At 38.6% G+C, this 19,256-nt stretch overlaps 1 protein-coding gene across 3 annotated transcripts in view; it reads right to left on the bottom strand.

Moving 5' to 3' along the window:
- The window catches only part of GDA (guanine deaminase), a gene marked incomplete at both ends in the record, with an annotated part of 145,315 nt that overhangs the window by 59,923 nt on the left and 66,136 nt on the right, over positions 1-19,256 (bottom strand). For 2 of the 3 annotated variants that reach the window (XM_082615576.1, XM_082615577.1), the window contains 4 exons: positions 592-619; positions 1,958-2,063; positions 3,816-3,903; positions 16,303-16,670. In XM_082615576.1, coding sequence (XP_082471702.1) covers positions 592-619; positions 1,958-2,063; positions 3,816-3,903; positions 16,303-16,512 — 432 coding nt within the window. Of the gene's footprint in view, positions 1-591; positions 620-1,957; positions 2,064-3,815; positions 3,904-16,302; positions 16,671-19,256 lie in introns of those variants that run through there. The other variant, XM_082615578.1, reaches the window with a different exon arrangement.

Raw genomic sequence — 19,256 nt, 5'->3', positions numbered from 1 at the left:
GAGTCTGGTTTGCAAATCTAAGACACTGCACAGCAGAGCCATAGACCAGCCTGCTGGGGGTGGGACAGAAAACAGCACTGTCTTCACAGGATCACCAACACCAGGGCACTGTGGAACGGGGTGCCTGGCTGAGTGCCTGCAGGCCACACGACATGCACACATCTATGGACCAAGGCAGTCTGGCTGGGGCATCAGGGCTGGACACCACCTGTGTTTCAGACCAGATCAGGGGGTACAAGAGGCCAGAGCCAATGGTGATGTAGCCAACAAACCATGCCACAACATCCAGTTGCCACCAATCTGTCTACATGCATGAAGCCCTCTCCTGCCTCCCCACTGGCCTGTCCTATGAAATTAGAAGGTCCCAGAGGAGAGGGAGGGAAAACCACTGAGAAAGTAAAAAACGCCCGACCTTCCTGAGCTGAGTTGATGCATCCACCATGAAAACAATTTAAGGCTTTAGGAAAATACTTCTGCATGCATGGAATAAGCCAAACGTATACAGGCTAACCTCTACCAAACAGCTTAATAACAAATCCTACAACTAACAGGAAGGCAATTAAAAAACGAGCTGGGAACAAGTTTACTTACATTCCTTTGGAGCACTTCTGACACAAATCTGAAATAAAGCAACAAACGGGAAGTTAGAAAATTTAGGCATTTTTCAAATTAAATTTTTAAAAGCACGAAAACATGACCCTTACATGTCCTGATTTCCATGTAAACATTTCTAATGCTGCACATGTTTCACCACCACTAATTAAGGATTAACAAGTAGTAATTACCCTGCTTTCTCATTTGCAGCCAGAGCGATGGAGTGCAAAATCACAGGGAAATGCAATTTTATCATCTAACATCAGCCAGGCTGTTCACAAGTATTCCCAGCTTAAGCTCTGTTTGGGGGAATACTGCAGTATGTTATGTTCCATGGATATCAGAGTCATGGAGTCCTGTGTATCTGGAGGTGTTTAGAAGCCATGGGGCTCTCTACTCCCAGTTTCCCTAAAGTGGAAGCTGCTTGCTCACAAAATCACAATAGCATCATTTATTTTCAAAGGCTGAGTGCTACTGGGCATGGATGTTGGAGTAAAGCAGAAGGAATAGGCCAGACATGGTTGTGAAATGGGTAGTGACAGGGATGGTGATCTTACCAAATATATCTGCAGGGATGGTGGTATCTGTAGGGCCTATGAAATAACTGTTTCTGCCCTGGCTGGAAATATTTGTGAGCTATAGCTTCCTGCTTTCTGGTAATCCTTTCTTTAAGAATAAAATGTGAATCAGGGTTCACTATTCCCACAAACACAGATTCATAGAAAAGTTGAGCATATGGCCAAATGCTAAAGGGAAAGTGTGTGCTTCCTTCTCTCTATGGGAACATAGCAGCACCTAAGCCACGCTTTACAGAGGACACACTTAAGGTGAAGGAGGCCTGGGGAATGGAGAAAAGCTGGACTTCTCACACGTGCATCAGGATATGTTTGGTCTTAGGCAAGATTTAAACCTAAAGAATTTTCTTCTATATCTCTTTGATGTTGAGTGTCATACAACAGAATTCCTTGTCAAATCCTCAAGGCACCATGGAAAAGCCATTAAAGAAATATAGAAAAAGTACCTATGGTATCACTAGCATATCCCCATGTAAAATAAGTTTAAGCTACAGGAGAAGCCCCAGTCTATAACGAAGGACAAGGAGTGGGTAAATCATTTACTTTTTAAAAAATCCTTCATTTTATAAAGGGATTTGCCCTAGGAGTCCTATAACAAGTTCCCAGAGGCTTTAACATACGATTTGATATACAAAAATAGTACTGACATGCAACATTTTCCTTAGGATCAGATCAATTTCATGAAGTTAGGCAAACCCAGGCAGTGATATATGTGCACATTCTGCCTGGGTTAAAGAGGTTTCTTTTTCCCATCTCCAACTCCATAAGACAAATCAAGACAAACATACCTCTCTGTTTCCTTGATTGATTCCTCAGTGGTTTCCTTGTATTCTGGAACAGTGTCATTCAAATCCATGCAGACTTTGCCCACAAATGCCCGCTGCCCGAATTTATCTGTGAGACACACACAAAAAGAATCTAAAGTCATGTTTCTTTCCCAAACTGTACCTTTACTAAGCCTCTTTAAAACATCTTAAATTAAAATCGTTTTAAAAACATAAGTGAGAATGTAAAAGATCATCACACCATTTAAGAACAATAACAAGAACTCGATCAATTGTGTAAGTAGTAAAGGTTCTCCCATTAGCACCTTACTCCTCTGATTACTCCCAGAATGAAGGATATTATTTGCTTAAGGTCTAAACCCAGATGTGCCCAGTGTCCTCCGCTATGTGCAGGGTTATGAGGACTATACCCAATAATGTATGTAAAGTGGCTGGCACGTGGGCTTAGAAAAGATACTGTCGCTATTCTTAAGTGTAGCAGTGCCAATATCATTATCTGTGGGGGATTTTACTTACTCCTACCAGCAGTTCTCGGCACTGAAGAACCTCGTGCTTATCAAAGGTTCTAGAGGAATTCTATTTCAGCTAGAAAGTTGATGCTACATGAGGCAATGTTCATTTTTTCAACAATGTCTCCACCTCTGTCTTGGGTCTTTCAGAAGTCTTTCTATCTCTCTCTTTCCCCTGTAATTCACTGTAATACCTGGCCATTAGATTATTCTTACTTAAAACACCACCTTCATCACATACCTCATCTCGCTGAAAACTTTTTTGAGTCTGATGCATATTTGAATCTCTCCAGAGACTGAACCATCCCCTCTGCCCAACCTCTCCCATCCCACCATGCCATGAATCCTTCCCTTTAGTTCAGCTACTCTGTTCCCTGCCTCCTGTATATCCATTATGAACGTTCCTGTCCCCATACCCCCATGTCATCTTTCCTATCTGAAAGGCATTTTCCTCTCTCCTCATTTTATCTTCCCTTCAAAACCCAATTTAAAGATCCCTTCAATGAAATCTTCCCAGGTGATCCAATTCTGGGTTCATTCTGTCTCCTCCAAAATTTGCAATATTTACTTTCAGTGTCACCCTTGAGGTCTTTGGTATAAACTACCTTGGCCAGCAAGCAGTAGTGTCAGCACATCAGTCAACAGTATTTACTGAGCACCTGCTATGTGCTAGGCACTGTACTGTGTACAAGTTTTGGAATCATCAGTGTAAATCCAGTCTCAGCTCTGCTTACTAGCTGTGTGACTTGGGCATGTTACATAACCTCTCTGAGGATCAGTTTATCCATCTGTAACACAAGGACCTGAATAACTGCGCCAGAAGGCTGTTTGCAACTGAGCTGAACTAATCCACGTAGAGTTCTTTGCACAATACCAGGCATCTAGTAAAAGCAGTACAGCTATTATTAAAGTCATTAATCAGTGCACGTACCTATTAATCAGTTAATCCTGTCTGGTTCCTCAAGGGCAGAGACTATTTTCCGTTTTACTCTGTTCCCAGCATCTAGCATAGTGCCCTGAGTCTAGCCAACAGCTAAGATCTATCTGCTGATAGATAAACTGTTGCTATTGCTAGAATTAGTAAACCTGTTCCAAAAAGCCCTAAATTAATACACAAAATTCAGACCCATTTACATCATTCTGCAGCCAAAAACTAAAAGTAAATAATCAAATTACTTAAACAACAGAAAAAGTTCAAGGGCCACAGTGATACACAAATACCTAATTACTTGCAAGAAATGCAGTGATAAATTCTAGCAATTAAAAGGCAGGACTGCTCACAAGTATAAGTCACTGCCAGCATGGTCTGGACATACTTCACGTGCCCGTAAATCATCCTTTCATCTCCTCACCTGTAATTTCGGCAAGGAGCAGCGATGAGTCAGTATGAATTGTTGCAAAGTAACAAGCTGTGGTTGTTCCATTCTTTAGTGTTCTCCTCTAAAAATAAATCACAAAAACCATGAATCGCCTGTGCCCAGAAGAGTCACATGGTATATACAGATGAAAATGGAATTTTAGTTTTCAATTTTAAGATGTTTTATTTAAAGGCATGCCATCTCAATATGAAATGTAGTTAAGGCAAATGGTAAAAGTATTTATATTTTAAAAGTGTTAGCTAGAGAAGTTGATGCTTTCGATTTCCTAGATTCACACAGTTCTGTGTTGCAGAATTTATAAAATGTGATACTAATTAATTCCTTATTTTTTTAGGACTGTTTAAGAATATGCAAACTTTATTGCATCTGGGAGTGAATAAATGAGATTTTTCTAGCGATTACAGGATACAGTTATTCAGCCAGATTTTTAGTTCATCCTAGCAGATTGATAACATGTATCCATCTCTCTTCCTCAGCAAATCTCTACTAAAATACAGTAAAGGAGTATAACATTTATTAAACCATAAGCAGAGAGGAGACATGAGCAGCGGAAGTATTTCAACATCTTCTCAGAAGAAAAAACAAGTATAAGAACCCGGAGGCAACTTGGAAAGAGAGAGGAGCATGTGGTTGTTAACAGGGAATTGGCTGAAAGTCTGTATACAGATAATTAAACCTTGGCAGGACTCTTTTTCCTGCTGAAATCAGCCAACCACCCCTAACCTGCTTCTTGCAGAACAGATTTACCCTCTATAGAAATTGGATAGTATTTAGAGGGTACAAGTCCAAAAGGACAAGGTGAGGCATAGGCTGAAAAGAAGAGGTTTAAGTGGACATCTGGCTGACCTCTGGGACCCTTGGTCATCTTCCCCAAAATGCCACATGTACTGTTTCCACCAGTCCTGGCAGGACTGAAGGACTTCTTCCGAGAGAAGGTGAATGGCTCTAGAAGGAAGATGTCCTCACAATGACTTTTGGGACCCAAAATTTAAAGGGCTGTTTACTACCTTCACTGTTCATCATATAATGAAGTTTACCAGTCAACAAATGCTACCCCACCCAGATCTTCTAATCAGCATCTTGGAGCATCACACTTAAATATGAATGTACATTTAAGGTTCAACAGACACTGGAGGAAAGCTACTATAAAAAAGGGGAGAGGGGAAGGAAGAAAGAATATGGATAAAATATTGGAAGAAACAGGCAATCTGTAGGTCAGAAGGAAGCTTGATTTAAAAAAAAAAACAACACTATGATTAACAATCTCAAAGAAATAAAAGAAGATATTGTATCCACAAAAAAAGAACAGAATGCTGTGGAAATCAGAGAATAAGAGCTCTCCATGGGCTCCCCTGGTGCCGCAGTGGTTGGGAGTCAGCCTGCCGATGCAGGGGACACAGGTTCATGCCCTGGTCCAGGAAGATCCCACATGCCACGGAGTGGCTAGGCCCATGAGCCATGGCCGCTGAGCCTGCGCATCCTGAGCCTGTGCTCCTCAACCGGAAAGGTCACAACAGTGAGAGGCCTGCATACCGCAAAAAAAAAAAAAAAAAAAAAGAGCTCTCCAAAAGTAAAAATGTTAAAAATGAAATATGGGAGTCAACAGAAGGTTAAATTAGAAGACAATTTCTCAGAGAAGAAAGGTGAAAGTCAAGGATGAAAAGATAAGAAAATTATGCTCAATCTAAGAGATCTAACATTTAGAATTAAAGTTCTAAAAAAAATTTTTTTTTTAAAGGACATGGAGAGGGTGAAATTGTCTGAGAAATAATACTAGTCTCTCCAAACTGAAAATCCTCATAGAACGCTCAGTTCAGTGCATGAAAAACAGAAGCCAAGTAAGGCATATAATTGTGAGATATTAAGTCTACAAGTAAAGTGAAGATTCTGAAAGGTTCCAGAGAAAGAAAACCAGTCATAGACAAATGGCAGGAATCACAATAGCACTGGTGTTATCACCAGTGATGCTGAAAACAGAACAATGGCTTTAAAATTCTGGAGGAAAGTTTTTTTTAATTTTTAAAAAATTTATTTTATTGAAGTATAGTTGATTTAAGGAGGGAAGTTATTTTAAAGTAGAATTTTATACCCTGGTAAATTATCAGTCAAGTGTGAAAATAGAATAGAGATATGATTAGATACACAAAATCTTGAATGTTTTTCTCCTTTAAGAGCTTAGTAAGCTCCTAGAAGATGTGTTTTTAAAAATGTGAGAGTAATGCAAAGAAAAAGAACTTCTTAGGTCCAGAAAATGGGAATTAAACACAGAGGAGAACCAAAGGGAATGCCCAGATTATAGCAGTGCCAGAGACAATCCCGACCAGAGTGAAACAAAGGAATAGAAGGCAGTGGGAAGATTTTGAGAAAGAAATCAGAACTGATATTGCCTGACTTCTCTGAGCACTTGGAAGAGTACTGATTGACCTGAGCGGGGTCTGTCTTAAGCAGAAGCTTCTTCTTCTTCTTCTCTTTTAAAATTTTAAGACATTTTTAAAGAGCAGTTTTAGGTTCACAGCAAAATTGAGAGGAAGGTACAGAGATTTCCCATATGCCCCCAGCCCCCACACACAGCAGAAGCTTTTTAATGTGCAGAGGAAAAACTGCACTGGAGTTCTTGCTTCTTGCATATTATGACCTGTGTGACCTTGAGAAAGTTGCTTTACATTCTCAACATCAGTTTCCTCATTTGTGAAATAAGAGGACTCTTGACTAGAATGGGGTTGTATTAGAAACGTAAACATCTGCAGAAGGAAAATAATTTGGACTTAAAGTAATAGGGAAGAACATGCCGTATCCTAGCAGCCTCTATTCAGCTTCAGCCAACTGTTAAAAAAACAACAACAAAAAAGAGAGACCAGTGATTTCAATTAGTAATGAAGGGCAAGAGAATTAGGAAAACTGGATTTTTATGTCAATCTTTTCAAATGTTAAGACACTTTGCACATGAAAAAAAAATATTTCTGGCTGCAAGTAAAGGATGTTTATATAGCCTGTCACCTATAGAAAAGGATGTGCTAGCTTGCTACCATAATCACACACCCAAGAGAAAAGTTAACACCATGACAGAGGCATCAAATTCAATCTCCAGCAACCAGAAAAGTGCCTGGATCCTCATGTGTGCCTAGTAAATATTGTTGAATGAAAACATGAGGAATCAGACTTACTAAAGCAACAAGAGGCATAAAATGATCTAAAATAAGCATTGTTATGTGCATAGAATAGGACATTGTATCCTTGACAGAGGAACAGGCTACTGTAACAGTGAGAGTGAATTAATAACTTGCCAATTTGGGCCACTGGCATTCTCTAAGAATGTAGTGCAAAAGTATACACAGAAGTTTCACTATTTTTCTAAGAAGAGTTGCTGAAAGAAAGAACAGATTGGAGGGAAGAATATACTAAGAGCATGGGAAATGGGGTGGGGGGGTGGCAGAGAAAATAAATGAGCATGCATGCACAAGAAAGAGAGAGAGAGAAAGAAATTCATTTTCCAGAACAGAAGTAATACTATATTAAAGAAAATGGACTGAAAAAAACAAAAACATATCTATAAGTGAAATTTCAGAACCTCAACAATGAAGAAAATCCTGAAGGCCAGCAAATTAGCTAGAAGGGAATGAGAATGAGATTGACATCAGCACACTGGATGCTGGTGGGAAAATCATTTTAAAAAGAATTCTCTCTGTAGCTGAAGTGCATCATTCAAGAGTCAGAAAAAACTAAAACCATTTTTGGTAGTTCAAGGATTTGGGTTGTTTGTCACCCACCTTATTGGAAAAGATTATCATCATCTAAGAAAATAAATCCAAAACAAAGAGGATCCAAATTGAAAACATTTTAGACATCCACCAGAGGGCAGACAGCAGAAGCAAGAAGAACTACAATCCTGCAGCCTGTGGAACAAAAATCACATTCACAGAAAGATAGACAAGATGAAAAGGCAGAGGGCTATGTACCAGATGAAGAAACAAGATAAAACCCCCAAAAACAACTAAATGAAGTGGAGATAGGCAACCTTTCAGAAAAGGAATTCAGAATAATGATAGTGAAGATGATCCAGGACCTTGGAAAAAGAATGGAGGCAAAGATCGAGAAGATGCAAGAAATTTTTAACACAGACCTAGAAGAATTAAAGAACAAACAAACAGAGATGAACAATACAATAACTGAAATGAAAAATACACTAGAAGGAATCAATAGCAGAATAACTGAGGCAGAAGAATGGATAAGTGACCTGGAAGACAGAATGGTGGAATTCACTCCTGCAGAACAGAATAAAGAAAAAAGAAGGAAAAGAAATGAAGACAGCCTAAGAGACCTCTGGGACAACATTAAACGCAACACCATTCGCATTATAGTGGTCCCAGAAGGAGAAGAGAGAGAGAAAGGACCCGAGAAAATATCTGAAGAGATTATAGTCAAAAACTTCCCTAACGTGGGAAAGAAAATAGCCACCCAAGTCTAGGACACGCAGAGAGTCCCACACAGGATAAACCCAAGGAGGAACACACCGAGACACATAGTAATCAAATTGGCAAAAATTAAAGACAAAGAAAAATTACTGAAAGCAGCAAGGGAAAAATGACAAATAACATACAAGGGAACTCCCATAAGGTTAACAGCTGGTTTCTCACCACAAACTCTACAAGCCAGAAGGGAGTAGCATGGTAAAGTGATGAAAGGGAAGAACCTACAACCAAGATTACTCTACCCAGCAAGGATCTCATTCAGATTCGATGGAGAAATCAAAAGCTTTACAGACAAGCAAAAGCTAAGAGAATTCACCACCACCAAACCAGCTCTACAACAAATGCTAAAGGAACTTCTCTAAGTAGGAAACACAAGAGAAGAAAATGACCTACAAAAACAAACCCAAAACAATTAAGAAGATGGTCATAGGAACATACATATCGATAATTACCTTAAACGTGAACGGATTAAATGCTCCAACTAAAAGACACAAGCTTGCTGAATGGATATAAAAACAAGACCCATATATATGCTGTCTACAAGAGACCCACTTTAGACCTAGGGACACATACAGACTGAAAGTGAGGGGATGGAAAAAGATATTCCATGCAAATGGAAATCAAAGCTGGAGTAGCAATACTCATATCAGATAAAATAGACTTTAAAATAAAGAATGTTACAAGAGACAAGGAAGGACACTACATAATGATCAAGGGATCAATCCAAGAAGATATAACAATTATAAACATTTATGTACCCAACATAGGAGCACCTCAATACATAAGGCAACTGCTAACAGCTATAAAAGGAAATTGACAGTAACATAATAATAGTGGGGGACTTTTAACACCTCACTTACCCCAATCGACAGATCATCCAAAATGAAAATAAATAAGGAAACAGAAGCTTTAAATGACACAATAGACCAGATAGATTTAATTGATATTTATAGGACATTCCATCCAAAAACAGCAGATTACACTTTCTTCTCAAATGCGTATGGAACATTCTTCAGGATAGATCACGTCTTGGGTCACAAATCAAGCCTCAGTAAATTAAGAAAATTGAAATCATATCAAGCATCTTTTCTGACCACAACACTATGAGATTAGAAAACAATTACAGGGAAAAAAACATAAAAAACACAAACACAAGGAGGCTAAAAAATACGTTACTAAATAACGAAGAGATCACTGAAGAAATCAAAGAGGAAATCAAAAAATACCTAGAGACAAATGACAATGAAAACAAGATGATCCAAAACCTATGCAATGCAGCAAAAGCAGTTCTAAGAGGGAAGTTTATAGCTATACAAGCCTACCTCAAGAAACAAGAAAAATCTCAAATAAACAATCTAACCTTACACCTGAAGGAACTAGAGAAAGGAGAACAAGCAAAACCCAAAGTTAGCAGAAGGAAAGAAATCATAAAGATCAGAGCAGAAATAAATGATATAGAAACAAAGAAAACAATAGCAAAGATCAATAAAACTAAAAGCTCGTTCTTTGAGAAGATAAACAAAATTGATAAACCATTAGCCAGACTCATCAAGAAAAAGAGGGAGAGGATTCAAATCCATAAAATTAGAAATGAAAAAGGAGAAGTTACAACAGACACTGCAGAAATATAAAGCATCCTAAGAGACTACTACAAGCAACTCTATGCCAATAAAATGGACAACCTGGAAGAAATGGACAGATTCTTAGAAAGGTATAAACTTCCAAGACTGAACCAGGAAGAAATAGAAAATATGAACAGACTAATCACAAGTAATGAAATTGAAACTGATTAAAAATCTTCCAAAAAAAAAAATCTTCCAACAAACAAAAGTCCAGGACCAGATGGCTTCACAGGTGAACTCTATGAAACATTTAGAGAAGACTTAACACCCATCCTTCTCAAACTCTTCCAAAAAATTGCGGAGGAAGAAACACTCCCAAACTCATTCTATAAGGCCACCATAACCCTGATACCAAAACCAGACAAAGATACTACAAAAAAAGAAAATTACAGACCAATATCACTGATGAATATAGATGCAAAAATCCTCAACAAAACACTAGCAAACAGAATCTAACAACACATTAAAAGGATCATACAACATGATCAAGTGGAATTTATCCCAGGAATGCAAGGATTCTTCAATATATGCAAATCAGTCAATGTGATACACCATATTAACAAATTGAAGAATAAAAACCATATGATCATCTCAGTAGATGCAGAAAAAGCTTTTGACAAAATTCAACACCCATTTATGATAAAAACTCTCCAGAAAGTGGGCACAGAGGGAACCTACCTCAACATAATAAAGGCCATATACAACAAACCCACAGCAAACATCATTCTCAATGGTGAAAAATTGAAAAATTTCCTCTAAATCAGGAACAAGACAAGGATGTCCACTCTCACCACTATTATTCAACATAGTTTTGGAAGTCCTAGCCACGGCAATCAGAGAAGAAAAAGAAATAAAAGGAATACAAATTGGAAAAGAAGAAGTAAAACTGTCACTCTTTGCAGATAACATGATACTATACATAGAGAATCCTAAAGATGCCACCAGAAAACTACTAGAGCTAATCAATGAATTTGGTAAAGTAGCAGGATACAAAATTAATGCACAGAAATCTGTTGCATTCCTATACACTAATGATGAAAAATCTGAAAGAGAAATTAAGGAAACACTCCCATTTACCACTGCAACAAAAAGAATAAAATACCTAGGAATAAACCTACCTAAGGAGACAAAAGACCTGTATGCAGAAAATTATAAGACACTGATGAAAGAAATTAAAGATGATACCAACAGATGGAGAGATATACCATGTTCTTGGATTGGAAGAATCAATATTGTGAAAATGACTATACTACCCAAAGCAATCTACAGATTCAATGCAATCCCTATCAAATTACCAATGGCATCTTTTACGGAACTAGAGCAAAAAATCTTAAAATTTGTATGGAGACACAAAAGACCCTGAACAGCCAAAGTAGTCTTGAGGGGAAAAAAACAGAGCTGGAGGAATCAGACTCCCTGACTTCAGACTATGCTACAAAGCTACAGTAATCAAGACAATATGATACCGGCACAAAAACAGAAACATAGATCAATGGAACAAGTTAGAAAGCCCAGAAACAAACCCACACACCTATGGTCAACTAATCTATGACAAAGGAGGCAAGGATATACAATGGAGAAAAGACAGTCTCTTCAATAAGTGGTGCTGGGAAAACTGGACAGCTACATGTAAAAGAAGGAAATTAGAACACTCCCTAACACCATACACAAAAATCAACTCAAAGTGGATTAGAGACCTAAATGTAAGACAGGACACTAAAACTCTTACAGGAAAACATAGGAAGAACACTCTTTGACATAAATCAGAGCAAGATCTTTTTTGATCCACCTCCTAGAGAAATGGAGATAAAAACAAAAATAAACAAATGGGACCTAATGAAACTCCAAAGCTTTTGCACAGCAAAGGAAACCATAAACAAGACGAAAAGACAATCCTCAAAATGGGAGAAAATATTTGCAAATGAATCAACGGACAAAGGATTAATCTTCAAAATATATAAACAGCTCATGCAGCTCAATATTAAAAAAACAACCCAATCCAAAAATGGGCAGAAGACCTAAATAGACATTTCTCCGAAGAAGACATACAGATGGCCAAGAGGCACATGAAAAGCTGCTCAACATCACTAATTATTAGCGAAATGCAAATCAAAACTACAATGAGGTACCACCTCACACCAGTTAGAATGGGCATCATCAGAGAATCTACAAGCAACAAATGCTGGAGAGGGTGTGGAGAAAAGGGAACCCTCTTGCACTGCTGGTGGGAATGTAAATTGATACAGCCATTATGGAGAACAGTATGGAGGTTCCTTAAAAAAATAAAAATAAAAATACCATATGATCCAGCAATTCCACTACTGGGCATATACCCAGAGCAAACCATAATTCAAAAAGACACATGCACCCCAATGTTCACTGCAGCACTATTTACAATAGCCAGGTCATGGAGGCAATCTAAATGCCCATCAACAGACGAATGGATAAAGAAGAAGTGGTACATATATACAGTGGAATATTACTCAGCCATAGAAAGGAACGGAACTGGGTCATGTGTTGAGACATGGATGGATCTAGAAACTGTCATACAGAGTGAAGTAAGTCAGAAAGAGAAAAACAAATATCGTATATTAACGCATATATGTGGAACCTAGAAAAATGGTACAGATGAACCGGTTTGCAGGGCAGAAATTGAGACACAGAAGTAGAGGACAAACATATGGACACCAAGGGGGGGAAGTGGCCAGGGGGTGGTGGTGTGATGAATTGGGAGATTGGGATTGATATGTATACACTGAAGTGTATAAAACTGATAACTAATAAGAACCTGCTGTATAAAAAAAATTAAATTAAAAAAAAACATTTTAAATTAAATGTATGTAGATGGCAAAGAAAAAAAACCAGGAACTAAAATCTCACGTGATGTAACACAGGACATGGTGAGGGGGCTGCATCTTGAAGGGAAGACTATTTAAGTTTCTTGTCTTATTATGTGGGAGACTATAGAGGAAAATGATACAAGACTTGTTTAACACTTTTAACAACCTAATCTAGCAGATATTTTTAAAAGTCATATTGACAGAGAAAACACAGTCTGTTTAAAAATGTGTAGAATAATCATAAAAATTGACCTTTTATTGGGTCATAAAATAACAGTAAACTAATTCCCAAGAAAAATAACCACACACATTACATTTACTAAGCAAAATAAAATGAAACTCAAAATTAAAACAGAAGTGTAATCTGACATTTTCTAAATTCTCAACACTTTAAACACCTTTCTAAAACAGGGGCTTGAAGAAGGAGATCAAAATGGAAAATTTCAGCTAATTAGCAACAATGACAATGGAAGTACTACCCAGCCACCAACAGCAAGTCCTTCCTCTGAGTCAGTGGGGAAAACACTTCTCATACAGAAAAGCTTCTAGATGAGAAACTGCAGTTTCAAATTGGACTGGAACAAACTAAAAGAATAGAAAGTTCAAGAATCGGCCCAAATTACATTTAAGGGACAGGACAGGGAGAGCCCATAGAGGAGGGGAAAAAAAGGAAGGAAGAGAGGGAAGGAGGGGGAGAAGAAAGAACCCCAAAGCTACTCCTGTTGGTTCCCACTGCGTTCAGCCACATGTGTGTGACTTATGTAGTTAAAAAAGTAAGGAAAGGGGCTTCCCTGGTGGCGTGGTGGTTGGGAGTCCGCCTGCCCATGCAGGGGATGTGGGTTCGTGCCCCGGTCCGGGAGGATCCCACATGCCGCGGAGCGGATGGGCCCGTGAGCCATGGCCGCTGAGCCTGTGAGTCCGGAGCCTGTGTTCCACAACGGGAGAGGCCACAACAGGGAGAGGCCCGCGTACCGTAAATAAATAAATAAATAAATAAATAAAAAGTAAGGAAAGAATTTGGCTGAAAAATCTTACTAGGTAAGCCGTCTAAAATGCAGCTACTTTTCTTCTTCGCATGTTATATGTTTGGGTTCCCGGGCATCTGTTCCACCCTAGTTTCTCATAAGCTTTTGAGAGGGCTTTTCCATTAATGATGACTTTCCAATTTATAAAGAAATCTATCAGGAATAACATCAAAATATTGGCTGTGCTTCCCAACCTTTCCCCTGCTTTCAATTCTTGATAAGAATTGTCAATTCTTGAGACCAAGCCTTTTGAGCTCAAAATAGATTGCAAACTACTACTGAGCTTCAGCGCCAGTATCAACAGGCCCCTTAACAATTTCCATGAGCTAAAACAGGGGAAAAGAGTGGCCTGAATCCTTGTCTTTTCACCTGTACTTTAATGACCTGACACCTCTTTGGAATTAGTTGAATTTATCTGCTGAATTTGACAACCCCATAGAGTAAGCATATTCATTCTATTATCCAGGAGAATATTTGCAACCAGTTTGTCTTGGCATATTTACCAAGAATCTCACTCTCCAGTCCCTTGACTATAATCTATATAATATACAGATTCCTGAACTTTCGAGTCTTTTTGGTTCATTCCAGTCCAAAGTCCAATTTGAAACTGCAATCTCTCACCCAGTTTGCAATGTTTAAAGGGTGATATTCCAGGACTGACTTACTGGGATTTTTTTCTTAACAATCTTAGGAGATGTTTGCTAATATATACTTTAAATTACTTTCAGATTAAATAATCACTGTCAAAATCTGTGGTGCAAAACTCTGGGGTCTGGCTTGCCCATTTCTTGAAGAATAGATCCAGGACTGTTTTCTGAGGCAGAAAATAAAAAACAAAACAAAAAATGTCTTGGTTCATGGGTACTGCCTTGGCACCCCCTTTGCATTGCCACAGGCAGTCTTCAGCCTTAGGGACAGGTTCTAGTTAACAAATCTCAACTTTCTTAAACAAATGTCAATTATACTCTCAGCTCATCCAGCTCTTAAAGTCTATGGGCCTGCTCATAATCAGAAACAGAGGATGTGTACACCGAAAATACTTGTAGAGAATAACACCTATTTTGTACTCACTGACATCAAATACTTTGATTTCCCTCTCTGGGTCAGTTAAAGCCAAATGTGTGACAAATCCTAACAAGTGCATGGACCCCCATGGTATACATTTACCTCTTGGCTTTATTTTATTTTTCCTCCTCCTTTTTTTTCCTTTGCTGTGATTTCATGACTCATTTTCTTCTCTTGTATACAATGCAATTTTAAGATATCTCTAACCCTTTTCAGAACAATGCAAGGTATAAATAAATTTTGAGAATAAAAAGATTTGATGTGGTTAACACAATTCATTAACACAATGCACTAGCAACTTCCAACACAGGCTTAGTCCTTCTCAGTTTTCCTGGTGTCATGTGGATCCGTGCTAAATATGTAAAGTCCACAATTACACTGAATTTATAACTAAGCAAGGCAAGTATATAAATGATAGCACTTGCTTTTACTCTTTAAGGCTTGGATGATGCAAGATCTGGGAAACTGGCAGGGTGGCTAGGTCACTGTATAAGGCTTATAATATTATCACCCTCACACCATTACTTTAAGAGAAAAACCATCAGTGGGTCCAATAAAAATGCAGGAATGTTCAGACTAAGTATGCTAGATAACAAGAGTTAGCGGTCAGATAGGGTATTTGCAGCTTTAATTCTCAGCTGCAGAAGTTATTTCTGGCTGCTGAGTGGACTGGGCATAGGGTTGGAGTAGAATAAAGGGAACTGATTTTCCTGATAGAGTGGAAGGAAGGACATTTCAGGGCCTTTAGTTGGCACACACCACAGCCACTGTTCTCTGACTGAACTAGCTCCATAGCTCCCTCTACTGGGTTAATGCTCATCACATTCCCGCAGGCCCTGCAAGAGGGGACCATCCTATTTTCCTTCCTTTCCAAGCTACCAAAATAATGTGATACCCTTCTCACTATAACTTGAAAGTTTAATTTTAGATTTCCTTGGGAATTTTGTAAAGCAAATACATATGTCAGGCACTATTTTAAGAGCTTAACAAATATTAACTCCCTTAATTATCATAACAATCCTAACAAGTAGGTACTATCATTATCTCTGTTTTTTTACAAATGGGGAAAATGAGTCACAAAACTTTCTAAAGGTTACACAGCTATTCCATATGGTACCTAGAACAGCACTGTGGATTGGCAAGAGTAAAGGGACACACATATGCATTAAACCCAAATTTAGTAAAGTAAAATGAGAAGTGAGAGTGATGAGAACCCAGGGGATTTGAGGATTTAGATTCAAGCTGTCTCTTTGCTAGTGGCTAGCTATGCAGGTGAAGTGGTCAGAAACTCACTGAGCTGTGAAAGAACTAAAAAAGTCTGTACAGTCTATTATAGCCTTAACTGCCTATTTTTAATAACTTAAATCTGCCCCCAAGAAATGGATGTTTCTATAGATGACTGAACACAATGCACCAATACTCATAAGCAGGATACTTACAACAACTCTGGTATATACTTCTTCAGCAAAGTCGATGCTCTGGAATTTGTGTTCTGTAGGAAATGTGTACTTGGTCAGCCACTCCAAAAGTGGGAGGTCTACGTTACTCCCAGCCAAACAGTACTGAGGGGCATGGATGTGTGTATCAACCAGCCCAGGCATGAAGAACTCACTGGAAATTAAGATAAGGAGAAAAGAATTTAATAACATCTTTAGTCATTTTCCATATCTTTAAATCACATTTTCTCTATACAGTGATTTAACTGTTTACTCCACCCAGGTTTAGAGTCAGTGCAATCAGATGAATGTAAATTATTCTATTATTTAGAGATCAGAAAATAAAAATGAAACTCTGCTAGGAGAGGTAACAGTCCTAAATTGGAATGTCTTGGTATAAAGTTTACCAGAGATCATGAAAGGAGGAAAAAGCACAGCACTGAGCAGAAGCAAAGCAGTCGTTGCACAAGAAATGTGTGAAGCTACAGTTTAATTGTATGACTTTGTTCTCACAATTGGGGGTTGTAGGACAGAGGGCAAAGATGAGAGAGGAGGTCAAAACTTCTAGAGCCATGATGAGGAATTACACACAAGTCACTAAGGATGACTGATGATGAGAAACAGAATGGCCACAATTTTAGTCCCAATGGTCACCTTGACCTTGGCTGACTGCAAGAAATCTAGTCCTGTCCCATGTGATGGAGGGGCTGAGTTCTGAAAGAGAAGCAACAAAAGCCAACTGAGGCTGGTTAGGGAAGGGCAATCTGAGAAGACGAGAGTGTCAGTGGGTGAGTGGTATAAACAGTTAAGTGAAGATACAGGTGCAATGCTATGACAACCATGCTCCACATGTTTCTGATCACTCCACTGTTCCACCCATCAATTTTCCTATTTCTATTAACTCTTATAACAGCGAGTCCTAGAACGATGTTTTTTAGAGTTTTCAGAGGCACTGCCCACAGAATTGAGGCAGCCCAATGCTAATAGACACTTAAAGCTTTTCTAAAGAAATAATCTGGTTCACTGGTGTCTATTGTCTAATTGCATCCAAGCAGATATTTGTTAAAATACAGTATGCACCACCACCACCACCATCACCGCAAGGAAATATTAGTTACATTTTTATATACATAAGGAACTCGAACTCAGAATTGGACATAATAAAGAATCCCATATGGTACCAATTCAAAATGTATACCACTTAAATGGAAGACAAATAAAGCCACGGGTATCTATAAATGCTTTATTTTTTTAAAATGAGAACTAGGAATGGTGGTGATGATGATAAGGATGATGGTGACAGCAGGTAATGTTTACTGAAGTCGGACATGTACTGGGCACTGGGCACAGCATTCTACGTACATCATCTTATTTGTGGAAGGCAGTTTATTATAAGGTTTGAGTATACACATTCTTGACTGATACTGCCTGATTTTGAATTTATGCCCCACCATAAACCAGCAGTGGGATATTCTTTAACTGTTCTGTGACTCAGTTTCCCCTTACGTAAAACAGAGATAGAGTTTCACCGTAGGGCTGTTGTGAGGATTGAGTTAATATTTGCAAAAACAGTGCCTAGATAACGGAAAGCACCAAAAAAATTAGTTGTGATGATGATGTAATGCTCACAACAAACTTAAGAAGTAGTATTGTAATCCCCATCTTCACAAGAGTAAACTCAAGCTCAGGAAATTTAAATAGCTTGAAAAGAGTAATCATTCAACTTCAGCTCTAGAGCCTAGACTCAAACCCAGGCAGTAGCCTCAGTATTCTTCGTCACTACACTCTGAATTTTTCATTCACTCTGGAAATGAAAAGCAGTGGCAACCTACAAGCACTTCAAGAAGGCTGCAGTAAGTGGGCCTACAACGAGGGGGCGTGCAGAGAGGGAGAAGGAAATACAGATTCCTGTTTGGCGTCAGTCACTGACCTCTTCAGAACACTTCAGTCCTGGGGGCTTTTACTGTCCCCATCATCATAACATGGAATGGCAGTGTGACTTCTTCATGTAGTTGAATTGTTCAATCAAATAATATTTCCCAAGTATCTACTATGTTTAAGAAACTGTGCTACACCTTGAGTCCAAAGAAAAATAAGACATCTTCTTGTCCTCAAAGAGATTATAATCTAGTTGAGGACATCAGGGGTGAGAGAGGATGTGTGTACGTGTGTATGTGTGTGTGTAAGAGAGACAAACACAGAGAGACAGAAGGAACAATTTCACTCCTAGTAATTTACCCAAGTGAAATAAAACATATGTTTACAAAAAGGATCATATAAGACTTTATGGGGGATTTATTCATACTAACCTCAAATTTACAATAGCCAGGACATGGAAACAACCTAAATGTCCAATGACAGATGAATGGATAAGGAAGATGTGGTACATATATACAATGGAATATTACTCAGCCATACAAATGAATGAAATTGGGTCATTTGTAGAGATGTGGATGGACCTAGAGTCTGTCATACAGAGTGAAGTAAGTCAGAAAGAGAAGAAAAAATATTGTATACTAATGCATATATGTGGAATCCAGAAAAATGGTACAGATGAACCCACTTCCAGGGCAGGAATAGAGACGTAAATGTAGAGAATGGACATGTGGACATGGAGGGAAGGGGAGGGTGGGAAGAACTGGGAAATTATGATTGAGATTGGGAGATTAGGGAGATTATGTACACTACCGTGTGTAAAATAGATAGCTAGTGGGAACCTGCTGTAAAGCACAGGAAGCTCAGCTCGGTGCTCTGTGATGACCTAGACGGGTGGGATGGTGGGTGGGGTGGGAGGGAGGTATCCAAGAGGGAGAGGACAGATATACACATATAGCCGATTCACTTCATTAGTTAGTACAGCAGAAACTAACACAACATTGTAAAGCAATTATACACCAATAACAAAAGGGCTGGGGGGGGGGGAACAATCCAAATGCCACAGGAACATAGATAAACAA

The sequence above is a fragment of the Mesoplodon mirus genome (assembly GCF_964341445.2).
Source record: "Mesoplodon mirus genome assembly, chromosome: 1".
In the NCBI taxonomy this organism is placed as follows: domain Eukaryota; kingdom Metazoa; phylum Chordata; class Mammalia; order Artiodactyla; family Ziphiidae; genus Mesoplodon; species Mesoplodon mirus.
Note: the sequence above shows the minus strand (reverse complement) of the source record. Positions and strands in the feature narration are given on the sequence as shown.